The following is a 24,526-nucleotide window of genomic DNA, read 5'->3' on the forward strand; positions in this document are numbered from 1 at the left end:
TTATCTTTGTTTTTGGATATATTCACGCTTGCACTATAAAAAAATATATGAATGTTCAAACTTTTTCAGTGGACATAAGGAGAACGAGACTTCCTGTTTCCTCACTTCCTCTGTCAGTCGGTTCAGATCTGTTTGAGAATCTTATGGACTTTGAAAACCTTTAAATCCCACAACCAGCAGTTGCTTCATTCTAGGGTAGGCTAAGCTAGGCTAGGCTAGGCTAACACTGCTGACCTCTCTCTTTTGTGGTGATAAATTTGTTTTAAAGTGAGGACAGCAGCAGTTTATTACAGGTTTATTAATGGTATTAACTAACTAGTAAAGGTCGTAACCACATTAATATTCCTGTCAGCATGATGTATTGGCTTGGATTAACTGATCATCAGTTTGCTAACCTGTAGAAACATCATTATCATACAGTTAGCTTCATGCGCAGTTAGCTTGGAGAGCCCGTTCTCCCTGAGGATTCTCTCTGGGTACTCCGGGTTCCTCAGTCCGTTGCGTTCAGTCATTTCCAGAGGACCTTTGGTATGAGTGCTTCCTGTGTGTCTCTGTATCTGTGCTGACGTTGTCCATACAGGTGTTTAAACTGGAATAACGAAAATAAATTTACTTAATGGAAAAAAAATCTAATTGGAAATAAACGTTAGATGAGGCGGCTTTCTTCTTTGTTTATCAAAATTAGGAAGTGAACACTTTTTTTCCGTCACACTAGTGCAACATCGTGTTGCAGTAGCATCAGGATGTTGCTACTGCTGGAAAACATGAAGAAGAGAGTGACAGGAAGTAGCTGGAGGATGATGGTGCCATGTTTTTAATTTCATCACATGAACAAAGTTATTCATATGTGATTTTAGAAGCTGCTGGGTGACATGTTGTTTCCATAACGACTCAACCGTCGTCATGGAAACATCAGGCTACATGTCACAGACAGAAATCATTAATAACCTGTTAGCTTGTTAGCTAACAGTAACCTGTTAGCTTGTTAGCTAACAGTAACCTGTTAGCTTGTTAGCTAACAGTAACCTGTTAGCTTGTTAGCTAACAGTAACCTGTTAGCTTGTTAGCTAACAGTAACCTGTTAGCTTGTTAGCTAACAGTAACCTGTTAGCTTGTTAGCTAGTAACCTGTTAGCTTGTTAGCTAACAGTAACCTGTTAGCTTGTTAGCTAACAGTAACCTGTTAGCTTGTTAGCTAACAGTAACCTGTTAGCTTGTTAGCTAACAGTAACCTGTTAGCTTAGACTTACTGTTAAAATAACTGGATTATTTCCAGACCAGAACCTCCAGCTGGTTCTGGTCTGGGACCGGGTTCTGATGTTCTGGTCTGGCACCAGTGGCCCGTTTTCAGCTTCCTTGCCTGATTCCTGGACCAGTTCTGGTTCTGGTCCGGTTCTGTCTGCAGCTCTATAGATCTGCGCAGATGGAAGTAATGAAGTGTGAAACGGCGCGGTTCTGTTTGGTGACGTAATCTACAGAAGCGTTTCTGTCCTGGTCACATGGCCGGAGCTCTGGGAAAACACGGAGCGGATCAGGTGGAACCGGAGCACCGCAGCAGTTTTTATCTGATGTGAGGTTTCTGGTGGTTTCATCGGCGTTTCCTCAGCTGCTCTGTTGGTCTCGGCCTGGAGTTTTAGGAGCCGAACCCAAATTACTTTCTTCTAAATGTGTTATGTGAAATAAAAAAACATTTTCATGTGTTTGTGTTCTGTGGACATATTAATTTAGAGATGATCAAACTTTTCTCTGCATTTGGGTTTTATGATCTGAACCAAAGTTCGGTCCTTCAGTGTTGACAGAAAATCAGTGTTTCCATGGCAACCACATGTCGGTGTGCGAAAGCCTCTCATTCAAACACGAACTCATCATTTCCAGAATCACGTCATCAACAGCTCAGGGGTCAAAGGTCATGGTCAGGCAGGTCCAGCTTAGGGCAGGTCGGCTTCATGAAGCCGTTCATAAGTGAACATGAACATTCAGATCAACAAAGAGCACGACCCCTGACCCATGACCTAATGGAACGTCCTGTTCATGACCTATTGACCCTATCAGTGACATGATGCCATTATCAGTGTTGCTCTCAACCTGGATGGACGTCAGAGACGGTTCTGAAGGTCCAGATATTGTGGGACCGGATCCTCCCAGAATCAACCGCGGTCCTCCGGGTCGGTCTGCAGCTAACCGCTAACAGTAGCTGCTGCATTGCTAACCAATCAGCAACTTTCTTGTTACATTTAGAAAAATTGCAGAGAAAATTATTGATATGGAGCAGAAATCTGCAATCGGTGCAGCTCCAGTTTTTATCCCATCAATATTTCAAAGGTTTCTTTCTGACTTTTGAAGCAAATTGTTAAATTTCTAGCAGAATCAGAACAGAAATCAGATCAAATGAATCCTCAGTTTGGAGTTACCCTGAGCGGTTCTGATGAAGCGGGCCCCATCCGGGCCCAGTCAGCAGCAGCCAATCAGCAGCCAGCTCTGCCTGCTTGGGTCCAGTCATGTGACCCAGAGTTTAAATCCAGACTGACGGCGCCGAGCCGACAGAAGCCTCCAGACGGCCGACCTCACCTGGCAACACTTCCTGTCCGAGACGCACCGCCTGACCTCCGCTGACCTCCGCCTGACCTCCGCTGACCTCTGCTGACCTCTGCTGACCTCTGCTGTCAACCTGTGATCGGAGCTGCAGGAAGAAGCCAGGTGAGTCTGTGATACAACGATCCTTCGTGTCTCCATGTCTCGTCCGTGTCGGTCGGTGGAGCAGCAGGTTTTCCATTAGTGAATCATGTGAGTCTCTGGGTTTCCTGCAGGATTTCGGCTCCATTAATCCTTTCATCAGTTAGAAACATGAAGCGTCTGGTTCATGTTTGAACTTTTCATGACTTTTTATGGAATAAATAATAAACTGTTTGCTCTGCTAACCAATCAGAAGCCAGGATGTTCCCACCTGTAAACACGCAGCAGCTCCACCTGAAATCAGATGAAGTTTCTGTGCCTAGCAGGAATATTATGGGATGTCTGCTGATTTCTGCCTGCTGAGGAAGAGGAGGAGAGCCTTCATCCTGCCAGATTAGGAAACCACGTGAGTCTGTTTCCCTCTGAGGCCAAAATAACCCAGATTTGATTAAAGTCCTGCAAACGGGACATGGAGACGCCACAGGGAAGTAAGTACACCCGTCCACCAGGCGGCGCTAAATCTCTCAGTGACTATAAAACGGATCTGATGCATCCTGCAGGAGCAGAGCGTGAAAAAGTAAGTACACCCTCCAGCAGCAGGTGCAGGAGCGCTGATCCATTCAGGTTATGCTCAGACTACCGGTCAGGCAGAGGCCTGGACTTTGACTAGGCCATTGCAGCACCTTGAATCTCTTTGTTTCTGTCGTTCAAATCTGCTGCTGTTTGGACCCAGATCTCAAACCATCACACCTCCACTGCTGTGCTTCACAGCAGGTCTGCTGCATCTTGATTCCTCCATCTTGGTTTCCTCCATCTTGATTCCTCCATCTTGGTTTCCTCCATCTTGATTCCTCCATCTTGGTTTCCTCCATCTTGATTCCTCCATCTTGGTTTCCTCCAATCTCAGTTTTCTTCACTAAACCTCAGAGAAACATTTTCGGCCTTCTGTCGTTTGTCAGGTGTCATCCGTCGGCCATCTTTGTTCTCTGCCGCCATGCCGACCACTGCTGTGGGCAGGAAATTGGATTTGTCCAAACTGACGGACGAAGAGGCCAGACATGTGTGGGACGTCGTCCAGAGAGACTTTGACCTGCGGAGGAAGGAAGAGGACCGACTCGGGTAAGTTCAGAAATGAATTAATTAGTGATCAGTGGTGAGAACCACTAGCTCAAGAGCTAGCTGCGCTAATGCTGAAGCACTAAGTGTTATGACAACATGGTATTTAGCTGAAGCTCACGCTAAAGCGCTAAATTCTTCCATAATGAATTAAAGTTAACATAAATATAAACATCTGAATAATAAAAAAAATTCTTCAGTCAATAATCAAAACTTCAACTCAAACTTTATTCAACTAAACAGCCAAGAAAAGTGCTGCAGAAATGTACTTCAGTTGAAGCTAAATGTGTTCAGAGTTACCAAAACCGCTAACTATAAAATTAGCTGTGCTGTCAGTGGGTTAGTGGACGTGTTTCCATTAGTGCTAATTATTTTAGTTGAATTAGTTATTTAGTTTTCAGCAGCTGTTGATAGAAATACACGAGTCGATTAGCATCACATTATTTATCCGGTCAGCTAGAAGTTCAACTCTTTGAGGAGAACACGACTTCTCTGACTGCGTCGTGTCAAGTGGGAAGTTTGGTGGAAGGAGGATCTTGGGGCTCAGCTGTTGTTCAGGAGTTCAGCCTTTTACCAACCCAAGACATGTTGGGAGGGTAAAAGGCGACGGCTCATTTCCTGTTCCAACATGTGTGAATATGTTTAGAATGAAACCTGAAGCCTTCCTGTCCAACATCAGTGTCTGACCTCATTAATATGAATGAGGAAGAATGAACAAAAATCCCCCTGATCAAACTCCTGACTGTCTGGAAAACCTTCATAGCAGAGCTGATGATATTAAACCTTAACAATTAATAAATAGCCAGACGACTGAGGGCTTCACTAATGTTATCATCTTAGCTTCTGTGACCTCTGACCTCTGGCCACTTGAACCGTTCTGGATCCAGGATTCACCTCCTAAAATAGACAGAGGCAAGGCCAGCAGAGGGGCGGGGCCAACACTGTCGGCCATTTTGTTAGCATTCCTGGCTAGCTCTCTGCTGCAGTTACTTGCTTCCATCTGAATGTTTGTTCCTGTGAAGCTGCTGCTGTTTCTTCCTCTGCGGTTCTGAACTGGTTCTGCTCTTCATGTGGTTTTCACATAAAACTGTCCAAACCTCTGCAATGGAACCCAAATATGTTGGTTCACAGTTTGCAAAAAAGCAGCAGGAGGCAAAACATTTTCTCTGTTTTCTGCTCGGCCCACAGAGTTCATGTTATGAATACATTTATTCACTTTTGTTGAAAGAATCAAAAACAAGCATCAGGTTCAGTTTATTATTCGCTAAAAGGAAAAACTGAAATAAATCTAAACCCTGACTCTATCAGACTGAAACAAAACTGAGCCTTAAGGAGGAATTATTAGAGATAAATCCTGTTAGAGTTTAATAACATTTAACATTCAGCATCATGATGAAGGTTTTATAATATTAATGCTGATGACCACATGATTCCACCTGAGACCAATAAACTCCTGAACTGAAGGGTGTACTTACGTCTGTCCTGACTTCATGCTCACAGAAAATGTTTCTTATTTTAATAATCTGTGGCCTTAAAGGCTCATAAAACATGTAGATCTTCAGAACTGGTTCCTGGTTTCATATCCATAATTTCCTCCCGGCGTTAGAACTTTATTCATTCACTTTCATAAAACAGAAACGGCTTCGCCATAAAAATGGTCAAGAACTATTTTTATGGTGTTTGTCATAAAAATATAACAAACCGATTACACTGCTGCAGCTTTGTTCTTTTAAGAAGAACACTAAACTTTGCATGAAGTAAAAGGCGTCTCAGTTTGTCGGACGGTGGAGAATATTCCTGTTTTTCTGGAAGAAACCATCAAATCTGCCGTGATGCTGATAACAGCAGCAGCTGCAGAAAGCAGCACTTTCTGAGAGCCTGGATTTGTTTGGAAGTTGGAAACGTAAAAGCGTCAGTCAGGCAGAATAAAGAAACGTCTGGCTGCTGACCCCAGATTCCTCAGGTCTGCTGTGAAACTCTGCAGTTAATCACAACCAGCAGAAACCTGGAGCAGGTTCAACCGTCTGAGAGCAGAAACTAGTTTCACCAAAGAAAACTAGAGATGTCACTTTTTGGTCCAATTTATCATTGTGAAAAAGCCTTTGACATGTTACCAGCCCAACTGTTTTCCTGTCCAGTTCTGGTTTTAATCTACAGCAGAAATTCTGCCGTTTTTAGCTTTTTATATTTGTAAAGTCACATTTTCAAACTAAATACTTTAAAGTTAAATATTGAGTGAACATCTAACTTCAAGCTCAATGTTTAGCTCAGAGCTACATATGTAGCTCAGAGTTAGCGTAGCCAGCTGTGTATTAGCGGTGGCTAACCCATCTGAGTGCTAACTGGAGTTTGGCTTCGCTGTTTCCACTCAGTGAGTTTATTCCCTGTGAAATGAAGAGCAGATCATCGAAGAGCCGTTTTGTCCCGACATCCAGAACTGAAACCAGGTTCAACCTGAACTCTTCCTGGTGGCTTCGCTGCTTTCTGCTCTCAGACCGTGGAAGGGAATCCTGCGCTCCAGATTTATGGGATTTGCAGTTTAATAGTACTGAGAATTTTCAGCTAATTTTACTTTGAAATCATTCAGAGTTTAAACCAAAGCAGTTGTGTGCGATGGGTTGAGGAATCCTGAACCATGTCCCACTGAGCTAGTGATATGGGCCATAATTCAACCAGTATGGTCCAAACAAAAGCCTTCAATAAGCAATAAAACTCCCCTAGTCCTTTAGGAATAGTTTCTTATTTCTGTTTTTCAGCTGGGACATTTGGGGCTTGTTATCTGAATAGTTTCCCCTCTGCTGCAGCCAGCGTCTCTCTGAGGTGGGCTTTAACCTCTCCACCAATCAGACGCTTTATTTTCAGTTCTGCAGCAGAAAACATTCGGCTGGAGGCGGTGAAATTATCCCAACACCAGAGCGGCTGCAGGACGGTGCACAGAAAGGCACTTTTCTCTGCACATTTCTCAGCTTCGCTTCAGGACTTTTTCTGCTCTGCAGTTTCTCTGTAAACTTGATTGATTGTGTGAAGGAGTGAAAACAGCATAATCCCACTTCTTCCCAGAAAAAGTCTTCTTCTGTCTTTCATCAACTCTTATTTGTTAGAAAAACAAGTCAAAGGAAAGTCTGCGCGCTGCAGTTGTCCAGTTTGTTTATTTAGCTGCGATCAGCGGCTTGGAAACTCACTTTGACTTCATGTCTGCAGTTTGGAAGAGTTACTGCTTCAGCAGTTTGGGGGAAGTGTTGTGGATGAGTTGTGCTGGACACTGTTAGCGTAGCTTAGCATCGTGCTAGACTCAGCCCAGTGGAATAAACTCACAGAGATGAAGCTACTTTTCACACTGAGGTTTTATGAGGTCTCAGTATCTGACCTGCAGCAGGGAGATCGGCCTCAAGGGACAGAATCACAGATCCAAGCTAAACACCGCACAAAGCAGAGGCAATTTAAGAGAGTTAAGTCATTCATACCAACTACAATTTTAAGAAAAATCTATTGTTAGTTTTTTTAGAGTTTGTTTTATTGTTTACATGAAGTATTTCAGAGGAAAACTGAATTATTTAGAAAAGAGTCAGATTATGCTTGAGGCTCTGCAGGATGGCTGTTGTCCAAACTGTGGTTTAGATACTGTCTGCTCATGACTAATCCAGACAACCCAACTAAAGCAAACTGTGCTTGAAGCATCAGGTGTTGAGTTTTTGACTGAAAACATGGAGACATCAGGATTTGTTGCTGAAGGTTCTGTTCGGTCCGGTTGTTTTCCAGCGAGCTGAAGAGTAAAATAGAGAAAGAAGACAGCAAGCGGGAGCTGCTGGGGGTCCGGAGCAGCTTGGCCGAGTCCTACTGCATCCGCTGCCTTCAGCCCTTCAGGTTCCTGCTCAACATCAGGCGCCAGTGTTTGGACTGCCAGCTTTACGTCTGTCGCTCCTGCAGCCGCTTCAGCAGGAGGGAGCAGGGCTGGCTGTGTGAGCCCTGCCACCTGGCCAGGTAAAGCCACCCGGTTCTGTCCCCTCAGGTCGTCACACACCAGGAAGAGCTCAAATGTTATTCTTGAACTTTCTGACTGATTTGTCAAAGTTTCTCAGTTGGACTCAGTGGAAGCAGAAATAACTGAGAACAAACTGAAGTTTTGTTTCAAGGCAGATTTCTGCAGTTCATATAACGTCCATGATTTACCTGGTTCCAGCTGTTCCAGCTGTTCCAGCTGTTCCAGCAGCTGTTCCTCATTATAGCATTATAATGTCTTATAATGCTGTAATGCATTATAAGACATTATAATGCATTATGAGCTATAAGCTCGTTACTATTAGCAATTAGTGTTGAATCTTGTTGGTGTTCTTGCTGATTTCTTGTTGTGGGCGGGGATTTACACAGGTGTGCGAAATCTGAAATCTGTTAATAAAAGGCCACAGGTTGCTCTGGTGAGCACCGCACAGCGCACCGCACCGCACAGCACACCGCACCGCACACCGCACCGCACAGCGCACCGCACAGCGCACCGCACAGCGCACCGCACAGCGCACCGCACAGCGCACCGCACCGCACAGCGCACCGCACTCAGGCCAAATGAAGCTGAAGGCTGTGTTGTTTTTCCTCCGTCACTACCCGGCATTTCCAGCCCTTTAAAGATGGCAGCGTCAACAATTAGCCTCTTTTCAACTTATGAACTCAAGCATACTAATGTCATCTAAATTAGCTTTTTCAGTTTAACTACCTATGAGTTAAACAGCTTAAGCTGGCGGAAGCTAAAGTCATCTAAGTGTTTGAGGTTAATTGTTGTTTTAAATATTCATATTTTAGAAAAACACTGGATGTTTAAGAATTCAAAAATAATGGTTATTATTTCTCTGTTATAGTTTGTGCAGAACGTTGAAGGATATAAGTGCCTGAATGTAATGAATTTCTTCTGGTTCCTGCTGACATCCAGCCGTTTTATTACGTTTCTGCGTCGTTGTCTTGATCTCTGCAGCTGTGTGAGCAGATCCTGGTTTTCCCAGGATTACCTAAACGCGAGTGAAGCTCATGATTGACATCCTGGCTCTGCGTTTGAACAGGGACTCCTTATGTAACGCCTGCAGCTCACTGTGCTGCCATAAAAATGTAAACATCTAGCTCCTTCCAGCTCCATGTGCAAACCGTCATGCTATTGTTTTCTGAAATGTTGCATCAGCAGTTCATGGATCCACTTCTCCTCCAGAATCTTCCAGAAATGCTGGTTTGGTGTTTCTAATGCTGGTTTTTCTTGCAGGGTTCTGAAGATCGGTACTTTGGAGTGGTACCATGAGAACGTCCGGGCCCGATTCAAGCGCTTCGGCAGCGCCAAGGTGATGCGATGTCTGTTTAAGAGGCTGAGCGGGGAACACAGCCGCTCCCAGAGCGACCCCAAAGGTCAGAGCTCCACTAATCTGGTTTACAGGAAACTCAGCCAAAGATCAGCTTCAAACGTTTGTTCCAAAATCTGCATAAAGTGAGCGACACGTGACACCACTTGACTCTAAAAACACTTAGCTAGAAGATTAGGCCCTCACTGATTAACTGAAACTGCTCAGTGGCTAAACAGTGTGGCTGCTGAATGGCTGCCAGGTCCAAGATGGCTGCATGAGGAGGGAAATGAACTAAACTAAAAACCACAAGAGCATTAGGACGGCCTTCAGTGGAAATGTGAACGAATTACCATCTGTTTCACTTCTCCTCCTGGAAGCCCTGAGGAGTCGCTGCTGGTCAACAGTTCAATCTGCCGCAGCCAGAAAACTCGGACGTGGAGTCAGGGAAGTCTGTTTGAGCTTAGCAGGAGAAATCCCCAGAAAATGAACGACTTCGCTGAGAGTCAGCAGCTGCAAACTGTCAGGAAGGACAGAAAAAATGTGAAGCGAAGTCCTCTGAGCTCAGTCACTCACTGTTCATGTGTAAACGGCATTATCAGCGGTGGGAACATTTCTGCTAATCCGCTCATAGCGTAGCTAACTGTTCATTTAGCACTTTAGTATTTTGCTAACGTTGAAAATGTTTTGCACATTTAGCTTCCCCTAAACTCTAAATCACTCATTTCTTTGGCTGTTTTATAAACTATCAGATGAACAAAGTTTGGCATCCATGTTGGAGTTTTGGTTCTCAACTGTTCTCAGATGTCTCATTCATGCTCTTATTCTGAAGGGAGTGAAACTTATATCTGATTCTATTTTTTCTTCTAAGAAACTTTATTGAGCAAAAGGCAACGAACGAACAGCCAGGACTGATCGTTAAACATTTATGCAAATGTTAACATGAATTTCACACGTTAGCATTAGCTTCTATTAAATACATTAAATGTTGGTGTAGCGCTTTAGCATTAGCTTAGCTAATGTTTCATTAGCGATGCAAACCACTGTGGATTATTGTCAGGATTTCAAAGACGTTTTACTTTTATTTTGAGTATAAATGTTAATGAACTCAAGCTGACAAACTTTCAGCTGCTAAACAGTATTTTCACCCCTAAAAGTTTTGTTCTCTTTTTACTTCTTGTCAATTTAAATGTTTCGGTGCATCAATTATGTTAAAGACTCTGTGCTTATCAGCTGCTGCAGGTGCAGCAAGCAGTTATTAGATTTATGGAGCATTATTTTTCCCATTTAACTTGGTTGGTTTGGATATTTTTCACAGATCTGTATTTCTTTAGCAAGAACAAAAAATAAAATACTGTAATTTTTAGGCTGAATTATGGTTATTTTGTTTTTATCAAATATTTGGAACATGGAAGGATAAATGCATCGTTTCATGCGATCAAACCTCCTTCATTCAAACTGGGAGAAATTATTTTCACACAACAGATTTTATTACTTTAGAAATGAGTCAGTCTGTAATTAAACTACTTTGCTTTTAGCTTCATCCTTTAATTTGTCACACATCTGTTGGTTAAAACATTCAGTCTTCTAACAGTAAGTCAGCAGGAAAAGCCAGATGTGACACAGGGATTTAATCTCCATTTTTCCTGTTTTTCTCATCCGACTCACCACAGCTGCTCTTCAGCTCCACTCTCAGGATTTCTGCCCTCAGCAACCAGCTGCTTGCCTTTGAACTTCCTGTTTGCTCCTAAAAACCCCAGAATCAAAGATTTTACTGTGGCAAAAGACATGTTTGAAGTCCAAGACGAGGCTGTTTGTTGAACTTTGTTAAAGAGACTAAATCCTTGGAGGATTTTTTTCATCATCTTAAGAACATAAAACACAAAAGATGCACAAAAATCTTCATTTTATGTTAATATTGTAAAATAATGTTATAAATTGTTTTACGTTAAACTATGATATTGCTTGCTTCAAAGCTTGGAACTCTTAGCATAGCTTTAGCTATGGCTTGAAGCTAATTCTGCCAAGTTTTCTTATTTTCATAACCTTTTTGCCAGCTATAACAGAAAAACTAAATTACATTTGATTAAGGCCAGGTGAACTACTTCATCGTCTCACCTAGCTAATGCTAAAAGCAGACAGATGTTGTGGTTTAGCTCTTTGAGCTAAGACGAAGACTGTTAGCCCTTTAGCTGATCAACATGAATCAATCATTTCTCACATCTCTCTGTTTAGCTAAAGCATTTTTAACAATATGGACAGATATAAGTTTAATTATTTTCTTCACTTTGAACAGATGCGCTAAGATCTTTAGCGTAGCATAAGCAACTATGTCACCAAAGCTAATATCAGCTAGCCTATGTAGCTAAGCTATGTTATATCAGTAGCATTTATGCCTTTGTGGTGTTTATTAATTTTTTTTAGCAGAAAATTATTATAAATAGAGTAAATAAATAGAAAACTGTAAAGGTAATGAATGGTAGTTTTTATGATGTTTCAGAACAGATGCATTTTATTTGTATGGAGGTAATTTAATGCCAGAACTAGGAAATAAAAGGAGCTTCAGTGTCTTTTTATAGTGACAGATTTTCTCATTAAAATAAAATATGTTCATGTTTGAACAGAAAATGTGGTAACAGTAGAAGTAAAGTCTGTTTTTTAGGAGTGTTCATCTGAATGATGTGTTTTACATTTCATGAAGATGATAAACTTCATGAAACTGCGTTCAGAACATACTCGGCGGTTCTGTTGGATCTGGGTTTATTTCAGCTGAAAGCGTTTTGATGTGCAGCAGAGACTCCTGCTGACGCTGAGTCACCGGCTGGCTCTCTGCGCCGAGCTGCAGCAGCAGGCAGAGACGCTGGCGGCCTTCTGATCTTCCTCACATGTCTCTGATTTTTGTGCGGGGCTCAGCGGAGCAAAGAGGAGGAGGCGGAAAGTTCTCATGTTCTCTGAGGAATGCAGCGTTATGATGATTATTATGAAACCGTCATAAATGCTAACAGAACCGGACCAGATCCGCATCACATGCTGCGACTCATGTGACCATCTGGATTAAATTCAACATGCATGACTCCACACACACACACTCACACACACACACACACACACACACACACACACACACACACACACACACACACACACACACACAGACAGGGAGTGCTGCTCTGCGGTCCGCCGGGCCCTCAGAGCTCGGAGGGAGTCCTGCTGTTAGCATAGCCTGCTAACAGAGCTTCATTTAATCCCAGCTGTTTTCATCATGACTTCATGTAGAGATGACTCTTTAACCTGATGATCTGTCAGGATAATAAAACGTAATGTTGCTCTTTATTACTGCAGGAAATGTCAGATTAAAATGAATTTAAAATAATTCCTGCCTGTTCCTTCCTTGTTTCTTCCTGTTTCTTCCTGTTCCTTCCTTGTTTCTTCCTGTTCCTTCCTTGTTTTCCTTCCTTGTTTCTTCCTGTTCCTTCCTTGTTTCTTCCTGTTCCTTCCTTGTTTCTTCCTGTTCCTTCCTGTTCCTTCCTTGTTTCTTCCTGTTTCTTCCTGTTCCTTCCTTGTTTCTTCCTGTTTCTTCCTGTTCCTTCCTTGTTTCTTCCTGTTCCTTCCTTGTTTCTTCCTGTTCTTCCTTGTTTCTTCCTGTTCCTTCCTTGTTTCTTCCTGTTTCTTCCTGTTCCTTCCTTGTTTCTTCCTTTTCCTTCCTTGTTTCTTCCTGTTCCTTCCTTGTTTCTTCCTGTTTCTTCCTGTTCCTTCCTTGTTTCTTCCTGTTCCTTCCTTGTTTCTTCCTGTTTCTTCCTGTTCCTTCCTTGTTTCTTCCTGTTCCTTCCTTGTTTCTTCCTGTTTCTTCCTGTTCCTTCCTTGTTTCTTCCTGTTCCTTCCTTGTTTCTTCCTGTTCCTTCCTTGTTTCTTCCTGTTCCTTCCTTGTTTCTTCCTGTTCCTTCCTGTTCCTTCCTTGTTTCTTCCTGTTTCTTCCTGTTCCTTCCTTGTTTCTTCCTGTTCCTTCCTGTTTCTTCTTTGTTTCTTCCTGTTCCTTCCTTGTTTCTTCCTGTTCCTTCCTTGTTTCTTCCTGTTCCTTCCTTTTTTCTTTCCTGTTCCTTCCTTGTTTCTTCCTGTTCCTTCCTGTTCCTTCCTTGTTTCTTCCTGTTTCTTCCTGTTCCTTCCTTGTTTCTTCCTGTTTCTTCCTGTTCCTTCCTTGTTTCTTCCTGTTCCTTCCTTGTTTCTTCCTGTTTCTTCCTTGTTTCTTCCTGTTCCTTCCTTGTTTCTTCCTGTTTCTTCCTGTTCCTTCCTTGTTTCTTCCTGTTCCTTCTTGTTTCTTCCTGTTCCTTCCTTGTTTCTTCCTGTTTCTTCCTGTTCCTTCCTTGTTTCTTCCTGTTCCTTCCTTGTTTCTTCCTGTTTCTTCCTGTTCCTTCCTTGTTTCTTCCTGTTCCTTCCTTGTTTCTTCCTGTTTCTTCTTCCTGTTCCTTCCTTGTTTCTTCCTGTTCCTTCCTTGTTTCTTCCTGTTCCTTCCTTGTTTCTTCCTGTTTCTTCCTGTTCCTTCCTTGTTTCTTCCTGTTTCTTCCTGTTCCTTCCTTGTTTCTTCCTGTTCCTTCCTTGTTTCTTCTTTCCTTCCTTGTTTCTTCCTGTTTCTTCCTGTTCCTTCCTTGTTTCTTCCTGTTTCTTCCTGTTCCTTCCTGTTTCTTCCTGTTTCTTCTTCCTGTTTTTCTGTTCTTCCTGTTCTTCCTTTTTCTTCCTGTTCCTTCCTTGTTTCTTCTTCCTGTTCCTTCCTTGTTTCTTCCTGTTTCTTCCTGTTCCTTCCTTGTTTCTTCCTTTCCTTCCTGTTCCTTCCTTGTTTCTTCCCTGTTCCTTCCTTGTTTCTTCCTGTTTCTTCTTCCTGTTCCTTCCTTTTTTCTTCCTGTTCCTTCCTTGTTTCTTCCTGTTTCTTTCTTGTTCCTTCCTTGTTTCTTCCTGTTCCTTCCTTGTTTCTTCCTGTTTCTTCCTGTTCCTTCCTTGTTTCTTCCTGTTCCTTCTTTGTTTCTTCCTGTTTCTTCCTGTTCCTTCCTTGTTTCTTCCTGTTCCTTCCTTGTTTCTTCCTTCCTCTTCCTTGTTTCTTCCTGTTCCTTCCTTGTTTCTTCCTGTTCCTTCCTTGTTTCTTCCTGTTCCTTCCTTGTTTCTTCCTGTTTCTTCTATTCCTTCCTTTTTTCTTCCCTGTTCCTTCCTTGTTTCTTCCTGTTCCTTCCTTGTTCCTTCCTTGTTTCTTCCTGTTCCTTCCTTGTTTCTTCCTGTTTCTTCCTGTTCCTTCCTTGTTTCTTCTGTTTCTTCCTGTTCCTTCCTTGTTTCTTCCTGTTTCTTCCTGTTCCTTCCTTGTTTCTTCCTTGTTTCTTCCTGTTCCTTCCTTGTTTCTTCTTCTGTTTCTTCCTTGTTTCTTCCTGTTCCTTCCTTGTTTCTTCCTTCTGTTCCTTCCTTGTTTCTTCCTGTTCCTTCCTTGTTTCTTCCTGTTCCTTCCTTGTTTCTTCCTTGTTTCTTCCTGTTCCTTCCTTGTTTCTTCCTGTTTCTTCCTGTTCTTCCTTGTTTCTTCCTGTTCCTTCCTTGTTTCTTCCTGTTCTTCCTTGTTTCTTCCTGTTTCTTCCTGTTCCTTCCTTTTTCTTCCTGTTCCTTCCTTGTTTCTTCCTGTTCCTTCCTTGTTTCTTCCTGTTCCTTCCTTGTTTCTTCTTCCTGTTCCTTCCTTGTTTCTTCCTGTTCCTTCCTTGTTTCTTCCTGTTTCTTCCTGTTCCTTCCTTGTTTCTTCTGTTCCTTCCTTGTTTCTTCCTGTTCCTTCCTTGTTTCTTCCTGTTCTTCCTTGTTTCTTCCTGTTCCTTCCTTGTTTCTTCCTGTTCCTTCCTTGTTTCTTCCTGTTCCTTCCTTGTTTCTTCTGTTCCTTCCTTGTTTCTTCCTGTTCCTTCCTTGTTTTCTTCCTTTTTCTTCCTGTTCCTTCCTTGTTTCTTCCTGTTCCTTCCTTGTTTCTTCCTGTTCCTTCCTTGTTTCTTCCTGTTCCTTCCTGTTCCTGCTTCCAGAGCGTCCAGACTTTGACACCCGCAGTGAGCCGGAACGTCACAGTGAGTCCATGTTCTCCAGTCGTTTTATTAAAACTCATGTTTTCCAAGCAGGTAGGAATGATTTATGTCATAGAGTCTATATTTATCTGCCTGATTGCAGTTGGATTTTCTTTATGACACAATTCATTAAAGTCCATCAAACATTATGAAGCTGCAGAAAGTTGGAATAAATAATTTCTGTTTTTTAAACATCTGAACTTCAGATTTAATCTCCTGCAGAAACAGAGAAAATACACAGAAAGTTTTATTTTCTCATATTTTCCATCGTTAAGATGAGTTTTCCAGGCTGATCCAGTCCAACAGAACCAGGCCAGAGACGGGACATATTGATTTTATGTTCGAGCCGATCCTGTATCTGATTCTGGATCTTATTTCTTCTTTCGTTATCGTTTCTCTGCATGTTTTGCCGTCTCTGGTTCTGATGCAGCTGCAGAAAACAACGTCCAACTTTCCACACGTAACTCACAAGCATTTCATGAAACATAATCAGCAGATGTTAACCTGGGAGTAAATTTACTTTGAGCTATCTGATTAGCATCTCAAAAGCTAAAATAACACATGAACTCTGACCCCAGTTGAGCAGGAGGCTTCATGGATGCAGATGAGGATGGGATCTCAGACTCCAACGTCTCTCTGATCAAACGGTTAAAGAGGAGCAGCAAAAGCAAAAGAGGTGGATTAGCAGAGCTAGCTAACAGCTGATGAGGTCATCCAGGATCTTCTTGAGGAATATCTTCTCTGCTGTCTTCATAATGAACTGTTAGCATGTTAGCATGGACTGTTAAACAGTCTTCAGTCAGAGGCCTCTTTAGATTTGTTGAACACTGTCTGCTACTGGAGAATCTCCTCCATGTTTGGATGAAAAGACGAGGAGTCAATGTTTATTCAGCTGTTAGCAGTTAGCCGCAGCTATCAGTCGTTAGTTGTTAGCAGTTAGCTGTGTAGTGAAGTCCAGGCAAATGTTAAAGCGGTTCTGCTGCAGTCCAGTAGGTTGGGAACAGAACGGTTCTGATCAGTCGGTTCCCTCCGTCTGCCTCCATTTTGTTTCTCCAGTTTGAGCTCAGAGGAAAACATGCAGCTTCATGGAACCGATCAAACATGTTCAGCTTCATTACAAGGATTGATTGTGATCATAGAAACTGATTAAATGTTTGGTTCTTCCTGCTCCAGTAAACTATTTTGTTCTTGATATGTATGCAGATCTTTTTCTCTGTTATAACTTTTGCTTGTTCTCGTTTTTTAAAAATCTGAAATAAAGAAATAAAATGAATCTGAGGTTTTAATGTGAAGCTCAGAGCTGACAGGTTCAGTCTGCAGGAAATAGTGATGGTAGCTTCATGACTCCATGCTGTCTGTCTGCAGGTGGATACGAGGAACTCAGTCTGGAGGCAGCAGACTCTCCAAACTTGCAGGTCCAAACCGTTTCACCTCGATATTATTTCTGCTACTGAGGCATCAGGAGCTCAGTTTGGGCTCTAATGATAAGATGATGACACTTTATAATAGTAATAATGATTAATTATAGCCACAGCAACGTAAATCTGAATAAAACGCTTCAAACAGGATATTTTTCTGTTTCTCCATCCTGCATACTGATGATGATGATGATGAAAGTGATGATGATGATGAAGGTGATGATGATGGTGATGATAATGAAGGTGATGGTGATGGTGATGATGAAGGTGATGATGATGAAGGTGATGATGATGATTCTCTCTGAAGATGAAGAAGGCCAAACGGAGGCTGACTGTTGATCCCGTTGATTTCGTTCTCGGCTTCGATTACTCAGCAAACTCCAGACGTCAGGAGGATCAGGTAATGGATCAGACACCAGTACTCCCAGTACAGACACCAGTACTCCCAGTACAGACACCAGTACTCCCAGTACAGACACCAGTTTCTCCCAGTATAGTTTTACTTTAATCGATCTCTGATGTTTTCAATAAATTCTTGCTCTAAATAAAAACCTGAAATTTGTGATCATGTGAAAATTTTCTGGAGGAATGGCGGCCATTTTCTCCAGACTGTCTGTGTCCTTCCTGCCTGCAGGGCGCCGGCGTTCAGGACGCGATGGACCCGATGCTCGCTGAGGCCGACCTGCAGGACGTTTTCCACCAGAACCTCCTGCAGGACAACCAGAGTCTGGACCTGGAGATGCATAATCAGCACGGTGAGGTCCCAGTTTGGTCCAGTTTGGTCCAGTTTGGTCCCAGTTTGGTCCAGTTTGGTCCAGTTTGGTCCCATTTGGTCCAGTTTGGTCCAGTTTGGTCCCAGTTTGGTCCAGTTTGGTCCAGTTTGGTCCAGTTTGGTCCAGTTTGGTCCAGTTTGGTCCAGTTTGGTCCAGTTTGGTCCAGTTTGGTCCAGTTTGGTCCAGTTTGGTCCAGTTTGGTCCAGTTTGGTCCAGTTTGGTCCAGTTTGGTCCAGTTTGGTCCAGTTTGGTCCAGTTTGGTCCAGTTTGGTCCAGTTTGGTCCCAGTTTGGTCCAGTTTGGTCCCAGTTTGGTCCAGTTTGGTCCAGTTTGGTCCAGTTTGGTCCAGTTTGGTCCAGTTTGGTCCCAGTTTGGTCCAGTTTGGTCCAGTTTGGTCCCAGTTTGGTCCCAGTTTGGTCCTTTGGTCCCAGTTTGGTCCAGTTTGGTCCCAGTTTGGTCCAGTTTGGTCCAGTTTGGTCCCAGTTTGGTCCAGTTTGGTCCCAGTTTGGTCCAGTTTGGTCCAGTTTGGTCCCAGTTTGGTCCCAGTTGGTCCAGTTTGGTCCAGTTTGGTCCAGTTTGGTCCAGTTTGGTCCAGTTTGGCCCAGTTTGGTCCCAGTTTGGTCCAGTTTGGTCCAGTTTGGTCCCAGTTTGGTCCCAGTTTGGTCCAGTTTGGTCCCAGTTTGAGAGCAGAGATCCACTTCAGACTCCACATGCTCAGCCAGCAGGTCAGAGGTCATGATAGGGACTCCTCTGTGTGTCCAGATGAGATGGCGTACGCGGAGACCCGGACCGTCCCGTCCCGCTCCGTGTCCCGGCTCAGCTACTCGTCCTGCGGCAGCGGCAGCATCGGCCTGCGGGGCGGCAGCAGCTTCCTGCCCAGCCTGGACGACTCCGAGGACGACCTTTGCCCCCGGGTCCCGGTGTACCGGTCCCAACCGGACCCGGGCAGCCACACGTCTCAGGAGAGCCTGTGCTCAGCCGGCGCGGCGCCGCAGGTCCAGTAATCGTCCAGCAGATGGAGCCGATCGGTTAATAAATCCTGTTTGTTCCACAGAGCGACGACTCGCGTCGGCCTGCAGCGTCACAATCTGATTCACAAACTCTGAATTCTCCGTTTGTTCCGTTATTCCAGGAACCCGGACGATCCGGTGGGACAAACCGGAAGGTCGGCCTGTGAAACTGAAGGGATGATCAGACATGTTGATCTATTGTTAAAAGCTTAATCACAAATAAATCTGATCAGAGGAAACCAGAGCTAAACTTTTAAACCTCCAAGCTCATGTCTGCTTGAAGCTGTGGCCCGGTTGGGTGATCCAACAGGATCCAGAGCGGTTCTGGAGCAGAAAAAGCAGGAAAACATGAAGTTTCTGGATTGTTCTCCCCAAAGCTCACCTGGGTCAACATCTGTGGGTTTTCCTTAAATCTGCTAAAACAGAAACTGGATGAATTTCTTCATTTCTCAGTTTTTGCTTAATCACAAACTGTTAACAGATGGATTCTCATTAGAGTTCTGGTTCTGGTCGGAGGTGTCGGCGGCTCACTGAGCATCTGAAGGTGTTTGGATTCCTTGAAGACTTGCATCAGTGAACAGATTTCCCACATCGTCAACATGTTGGAGGCAGCTGCAGGATCGCATGCGGGCCAGAACCGTGACATCAGCGTCTCTCCGCAGCAACCCGACCCGTCAGCGCCGCTCATGAGAAACAGATCAACACCTGATGTCACGACAACCTCAGGGCTCATCCACACAGTGGACTAACCATGGGAACAGAGACACGCTCTGCACACCAGGTTCTGGAGTCAACAGCAGCCCTAAAGGTCACTTAAAGGTCACTTGAAGGTCACTTGAAGGTCACCGTCTCTGCTGATGTGTTTGGGTCTCTGACATCGTGGTGGCCCAAACCGGATGCTGGGAAGCCTCCAGACATGTGGCCGCCAGGCCTGCGGGGTTTCCCTCAGCCCACCTGCAGGGGCCGCCGGTGGAGACGTGATGTCAGCGTTCCAGTCCCGTTTGACGGGCCAGGAGTCAAGGAGGACGGAGTCAGCAGAGTTACGCTGTGAAACCACAAAAACCCAAACAAACGAGGGCGACGCTAAACCAGAATAACCATGACAACCAAACACCAGGAGGAGGCCGATGACGGAGCTGCTGACTCAGCAGGTCTCAACCAATCAGGAGAAACGAATTCCCAGCTGGACCAGGCGGTACCTTCATGGAGGCTCTAGGCTGGAGGACGGGTCCACTGTCAGGTCTGAGCTTTCTGGACCTGCAGGAATAATTGGGTATTTCCCACCTTGTGGTCCGGTAGACCCGGTTCTGATGGATCTCTCAGCGTAACTTCCTTCTTTACCAGGTGGAAACAAGATGGTGCTAGGCTAGCATGTTAGCTTTGGTTGTATTTACCCAGAATGCCCTGTGCTGTGGTCATACCAGAGTCAAATTCTGCTTCTCAGTATCTGATTCTAGGTCTGGTTCTGATTCTAGGTCTGGTTCTGATTCTGGGTCTGATTCTAGGTCTGGTTCTGATTCTTCTGATTCTAGGTCTGGTTCTGATTCTGGGTCTGATTCTAGGTCTGGTTCTGATTCTAGGTCTGGTTCTGATTCTGGGTCTGGTTCTGGTTCTGGTTCTGGTTCTGGGTCTGGTTCTGGTTCTGGGTCTGGTTCTGGTTCTGGTTCTGGGTCTGGTTCTGGTTCTGGTTGGTGTTGTGATGCCAAACCTTCAGGGATTATAAACTACCAGCAGGATTTAAACGAATCCTGGATGAGTTTTAGACCTGAGCCTTTAGAAATGTTCTGCAGCTGGTACACAGCTCACTTTGGAACCGGCTTTATGTGGCTCTGGAGGCTCGGGTCAGAGGTCAGAGGTCAGCATGATCTCTGGTTCACAGCTGGAACAACTGAAGCTGACTCTAGATGTATAAATCTAGATCTATAGGTCCAGATTGTTCCTCTTTACCGCCGGTTAACTTTTATTTTGACGGGTTCAGGTCGTCCTGAAGGTTCTCCAGGCTTTCCAGGTCCGGTTCTGATGGGTTCTGTAAACGTGTTCAAACTGTATGAAAACATCAGGATTCTCCTCATCCTGCATAGCTTACGGTTTCCTCCTGCTTTCCGTAGATCTGTGACCTGAACAAGCGAATGTCGGCCATTGAGACGCTGCTGAGCTGCTTGGAGGAAAAAGTGACGTCAGCTAACAGGAAGGTAAACTCTCGTGCCTGGTACCGGCTTTAAACAATCAGTACGCAGCTATGGATGCCAGGCCTCATGTCAGCACATTGCTGGTTCCTGTTTGGTTGTGAAATGTTAGAGGAGACAGGAATGACATTTTCTCTGAACTAATAATGTTTTAACGGTGAAAGCCGTGGCTGCGCTGCCCCCTGGTGGCCGTTCACAGGAGCAGCAGACCGGATCTCATCAAGACTCAAACCGTCTGGTTTCACTTCAAACAGAACATTTCCAGGTTCTGCTCTGGTTCTCTGCTGCGGTTCTGATCCGATTAACATCCAGAACACATCTGGATCTAAAACCATGCAGATTAGTGGAAATCATGAAAGATTAACTTCAGGTGTTCTTTCAGTAAAAACTTTATGTTTTATTAAATACTGACTTCAGAGGTTCAGCTGCTTTCACTTATTATTTACTTTAAGTATTATTTCAATTTTTACATTATTTTTGACATTATTTTATGTTTTATTTATTTAATTTACTTTTATTTTCCATTATTGATTAATATTTTATTACAATGATGTGTTTAATTTATTTTAATCTAATAAATTTTTTACTCTGTGATTCCAGGTTTTTAAATGTCATTATTTAAATATTATTTATTAGTTTTATGTTATTTTATTGCTGTTTGTGCAGAACGTCACTGACTTTAGCTGAATGTCACTCAAACACATTTTCTAGATTATTTTGATGTGTTTTTTATTGATATAAAATCAGTTAAACCCAGAGTCTGGGTTCTGGTTCTGCAGGACGTCCGAACCGCCCAGAGTCCGTCTCCTCCTCGTCTTCCTCAGTGGGATGAAGAGGAACTGGAGGAGCGGCAGCTCCGGCTGAAGCTGCACCAGCTGACCCAGAGCCTGAGCTCTGAGGAGGACGAGGCGGGCGGGCCGAGCCGGATCCCCACCGGAACCAGAACCAGGGCCAGGCTGGAGGAGGACCTGAAGGTTCGATGGGCTCCAGACGGAGAACGTTCGGCGTCATGACGTTTTCCTCTCATTTCTCTGACAGCAAAGCAGAAATAAAATCATCCAAATGAGAAAATGAAGCAGCAGTGAAACGCTCTGCAGCTCCACCAGTAAAACCAGTTCAGCCCAGAATCCACCAGCAACTATCACTGCTTTAGTTTTTAGGGAAACATCCAGATTAAGACACTTAAAAAATGCAAATAAATTTATGAATTTTCAGTTGAGTGCAAATTCAGAAAAGCTTTTTGATCCAAAAGGAAAATAAAATAACTTCATAAATGCAAAGTTATTCATGTTTCACCTGTTTAACTGTTCTGCTGTTTCTCCTGCAGGCCGACCGCCTCTCAACTGAGCCCCGACACCCAGCAGCGCCCCCTGCTGGAGCCGCCCAGAACCGCCTCCGCCTGCAGAGGCTCCGCCTCCTTGATCAGCTGGGGACAGAGGGCTCAGGCAGCCACGCCGACGTGCAGAGCGCCCAGAGCCAGGTCCGAACGGGTCAGAACCGGGTCTGAAAGGGTCAGAACCAGGTCACGGCGCCACTCAAACCCGAATCCACTAATGAAGCCGTTTCTCCTCAGGTTTCCTACATCGAGGACCGGATCGCTGCACTGGAGCGGAGGTCCAACAGACCGCAGGAGGCTGTCAAGGTCACTGGAGGTCATTAAAGGTCACTGGAGGTCATCAAAGGTCACTGGAGGTCATTAAAGGTCACTGGAGGTCATTAAAGGTCACTGAAGGTCATTAAAGGTCACAAAGTTTTTGCAGCTGATTAATATATCATCACCTGTTTATAAATATCAGAGCTTCCGGCCAGACTAAGAAAATGTGTTTTATGTTGTGATATTAGCAGAAGAAAATATTCAAACTAAGAGAAAAAATGATTTTAACAAACCTTTGATAGGTTTATGAGGATCTGCTGTGAGCGGCTCAGTCTGACATTATTTATTCTAAATAAACCTTTTAATTTCCTGCTGCTGATCATTTGATGCTGATGAGTGAAAACTATCAAATGTTATTTATAACTTAATGATCAGCGTTGCTCATTTTGACCCAGATTGTTTCATGCAGTTCTCATGTTCTAAATATTACAACCTTATTACATTTATTATGCTGTTATTGTAATATTCTGGTGTTTTCTCTTATTATTACATCTTAATTTGCATTTTATTATGACTTCTTTCTTCATTCTCAAATTGTTATTACAATATTTTCTGCCAATATTACATCGTTGCTTTCCTTTTATGGATATTCTCACATTTTTATGACTTTATTCTCATAATTATTATTATTTAGGTTTTATTTTTGTATTATGACTTTTCTTCATATAATTTGGAGTTTTGGAGAAAACTTTTCTTTCCAGCTGTGGCTCTGAACCTCGGATCGTTTGTCTCCTCGTTCAGCCAACAGCTCCTGGTGAACTCTGACCTTTGGTCTGACCTTTGGTCTGACCTCTGCTCTCTGTTTGCAGTCGGCGATCCCGGTCCGGACTCGGAGACTCTCCCACAACGTTCCCAGCAGTAAGCGCCGTGTTGAAGCTCTGCCAACAGGGCGACACGCTTTGAGTTTCCTGTTCTGGAGATCAGCAGAACCTCCAGCCAGAGCAACATAATAAACATAATAAACATGAATAAACATGAATAAACATGAATAAACATTAATTCAGCTTTATTAGGAAATTAATCATCATATTTTCACTGATAGAAATGAAAACAGCCTTTATTGGCAAACCTTCTGTCCCATGAAGGTCTCTTAATAAAACCTAAAGCACTTTTGCCAAACTAAAATAAACTAACAAATAAATATCTAGATGTTTATTTTCATGCTCTTATTTTGAAGTGGGTGAAGACGGCAACAGTTCCGTTTCCTTTTCTAATGTTCAGTATTTTCCTTGTAACACATGGTGTGATAATTAGCTAATGCTAATTTATCGCATTAGCATTAGCTTCAATTTAATATAATGCTGCTTTAGCAAGTTAGCGTTAGCCTCTGCTACATAATGTTTTGATGTAGCGCCACAGAACAGAAGTCCTCCAGACCACTAGGGGGAGTCTGGAATCTATAATACTCCCTTCTTTAATATGTTTTATTATATTCATGTCTTTACTGAGGAGATGGTGTTGTAGCATTAGGTGGTCGACTCCCCCTAGTGGTCTGGAGGAGTTTCCATTTTAATTATTTCAAATACAGAAAAGTTAACAAAATAATTCATGTTCTAAATAATTATGTATTTTGGGGCTTTTCTTGTGTACAATATAATCAGAAAATCCTGATTATATTGTAATAATCAAACATGCTATTTGATATTGTGTTATTTATTGCAATACATGAGAAATTTAAGCTGAAGCAGGAAGTGATGTCATCAGCTCAGTAACAGTAACGTCTCTGCGTTACAGAGTCTGGAGGTGACGGTGCGCTGATGAAGAGGAGGCTGAGCATCATGTGACCTTCATCGCTTTGCTTGGAGACGGAGGCAGCAGGGGGCCTCTCGTTACCGTGGCAACGGGATGCCGCTCCAGCCCATTACCGTGGCAACGGGATGCCGCTCCAGCCCATTACCGTGGCAACGTCTTTATTTTTTTATGTCTCTTTATTTTGTTTGAAGGTTTTAATCATAACCAAGCGTGAATTAATTGGTAACCGTAGCAACGTGATGGAGCTGCTGGAGGATTTCAGTTTTATTATTTCTGAAGTTTGTCTTATTTCTGTCAGTAGAACCAGAACCAGAACCTCCAGCCGGTTGGCATCACGCTGCGTCTGCAGGTCCGACTAAATGCCACTCACAAGATGGCGGCTGCATCACAGCTCTGCTTCAGTCTGGCCTTCATTTTAGATCAGTGCATTCTTACTTTATGCTGATGTGAACTTTTTGTAATCTGTTTCACTTCTATATTTTTGTCTGTGTTGGTTTTTAACTGTTCGGCGACCAGGAGAATCCTGAGAGATACTGTAAAATAAAATGCTTTATTCTGAT

At 43.5% G+C, this 24,526-nt stretch overlaps 1 protein-coding gene and 1 long non-coding RNA gene across 2 annotated transcripts; both read left to right on the plus strand.

Annotated features, from left to right (window-relative positions):
• Positions 1-2,711: 2,711 nt before the first annotated feature.
• On the plus strand, positions 2,712-22,220 carry LOC129357073 (melanophilin-like). Its single transcript, XM_055026591.1, is given in 13 exon segments — positions 2,712-3,791; positions 7,548-7,769; positions 9,031-9,170; positions 15,136-15,177; positions 16,540-16,589; positions 16,900-16,992; positions 17,227-17,347; positions 18,127-18,359; positions 20,483-20,566; positions 21,340-21,534; positions 21,888-21,899; positions 21,901-22,050; positions 22,134-22,220. Coding segments are annotated over 13 exon segments (1,554 nt in total). The 5' UTR covers positions 2,712-3,666.
• An 801-nt stretch (positions 22,221-23,021) lies between these two features.
• Positions 23,022-24,526, plus strand: LOC129357070 (uncharacterized). The gene is made up of 2 exons (XR_008605487.1): positions 23,022-23,072; positions 23,949-24,526. It is a non-coding gene; the product is annotated as an uncharacterized LOC129357070 (long non-coding RNA).

The sequence above is a fragment of the Poeciliopsis prolifica genome, unplaced genomic scaffold (genome assembly GCF_027474105.1).
Source record: "Poeciliopsis prolifica strain line A6 unplaced genomic scaffold, Auburn_PproV2 SCAFFOLD228, whole genome shotgun sequence".
NCBI classification, from domain to species: Eukaryota; Metazoa; Chordata; class Actinopteri; order Cyprinodontiformes; family Poeciliidae; genus Poeciliopsis; species Poeciliopsis prolifica.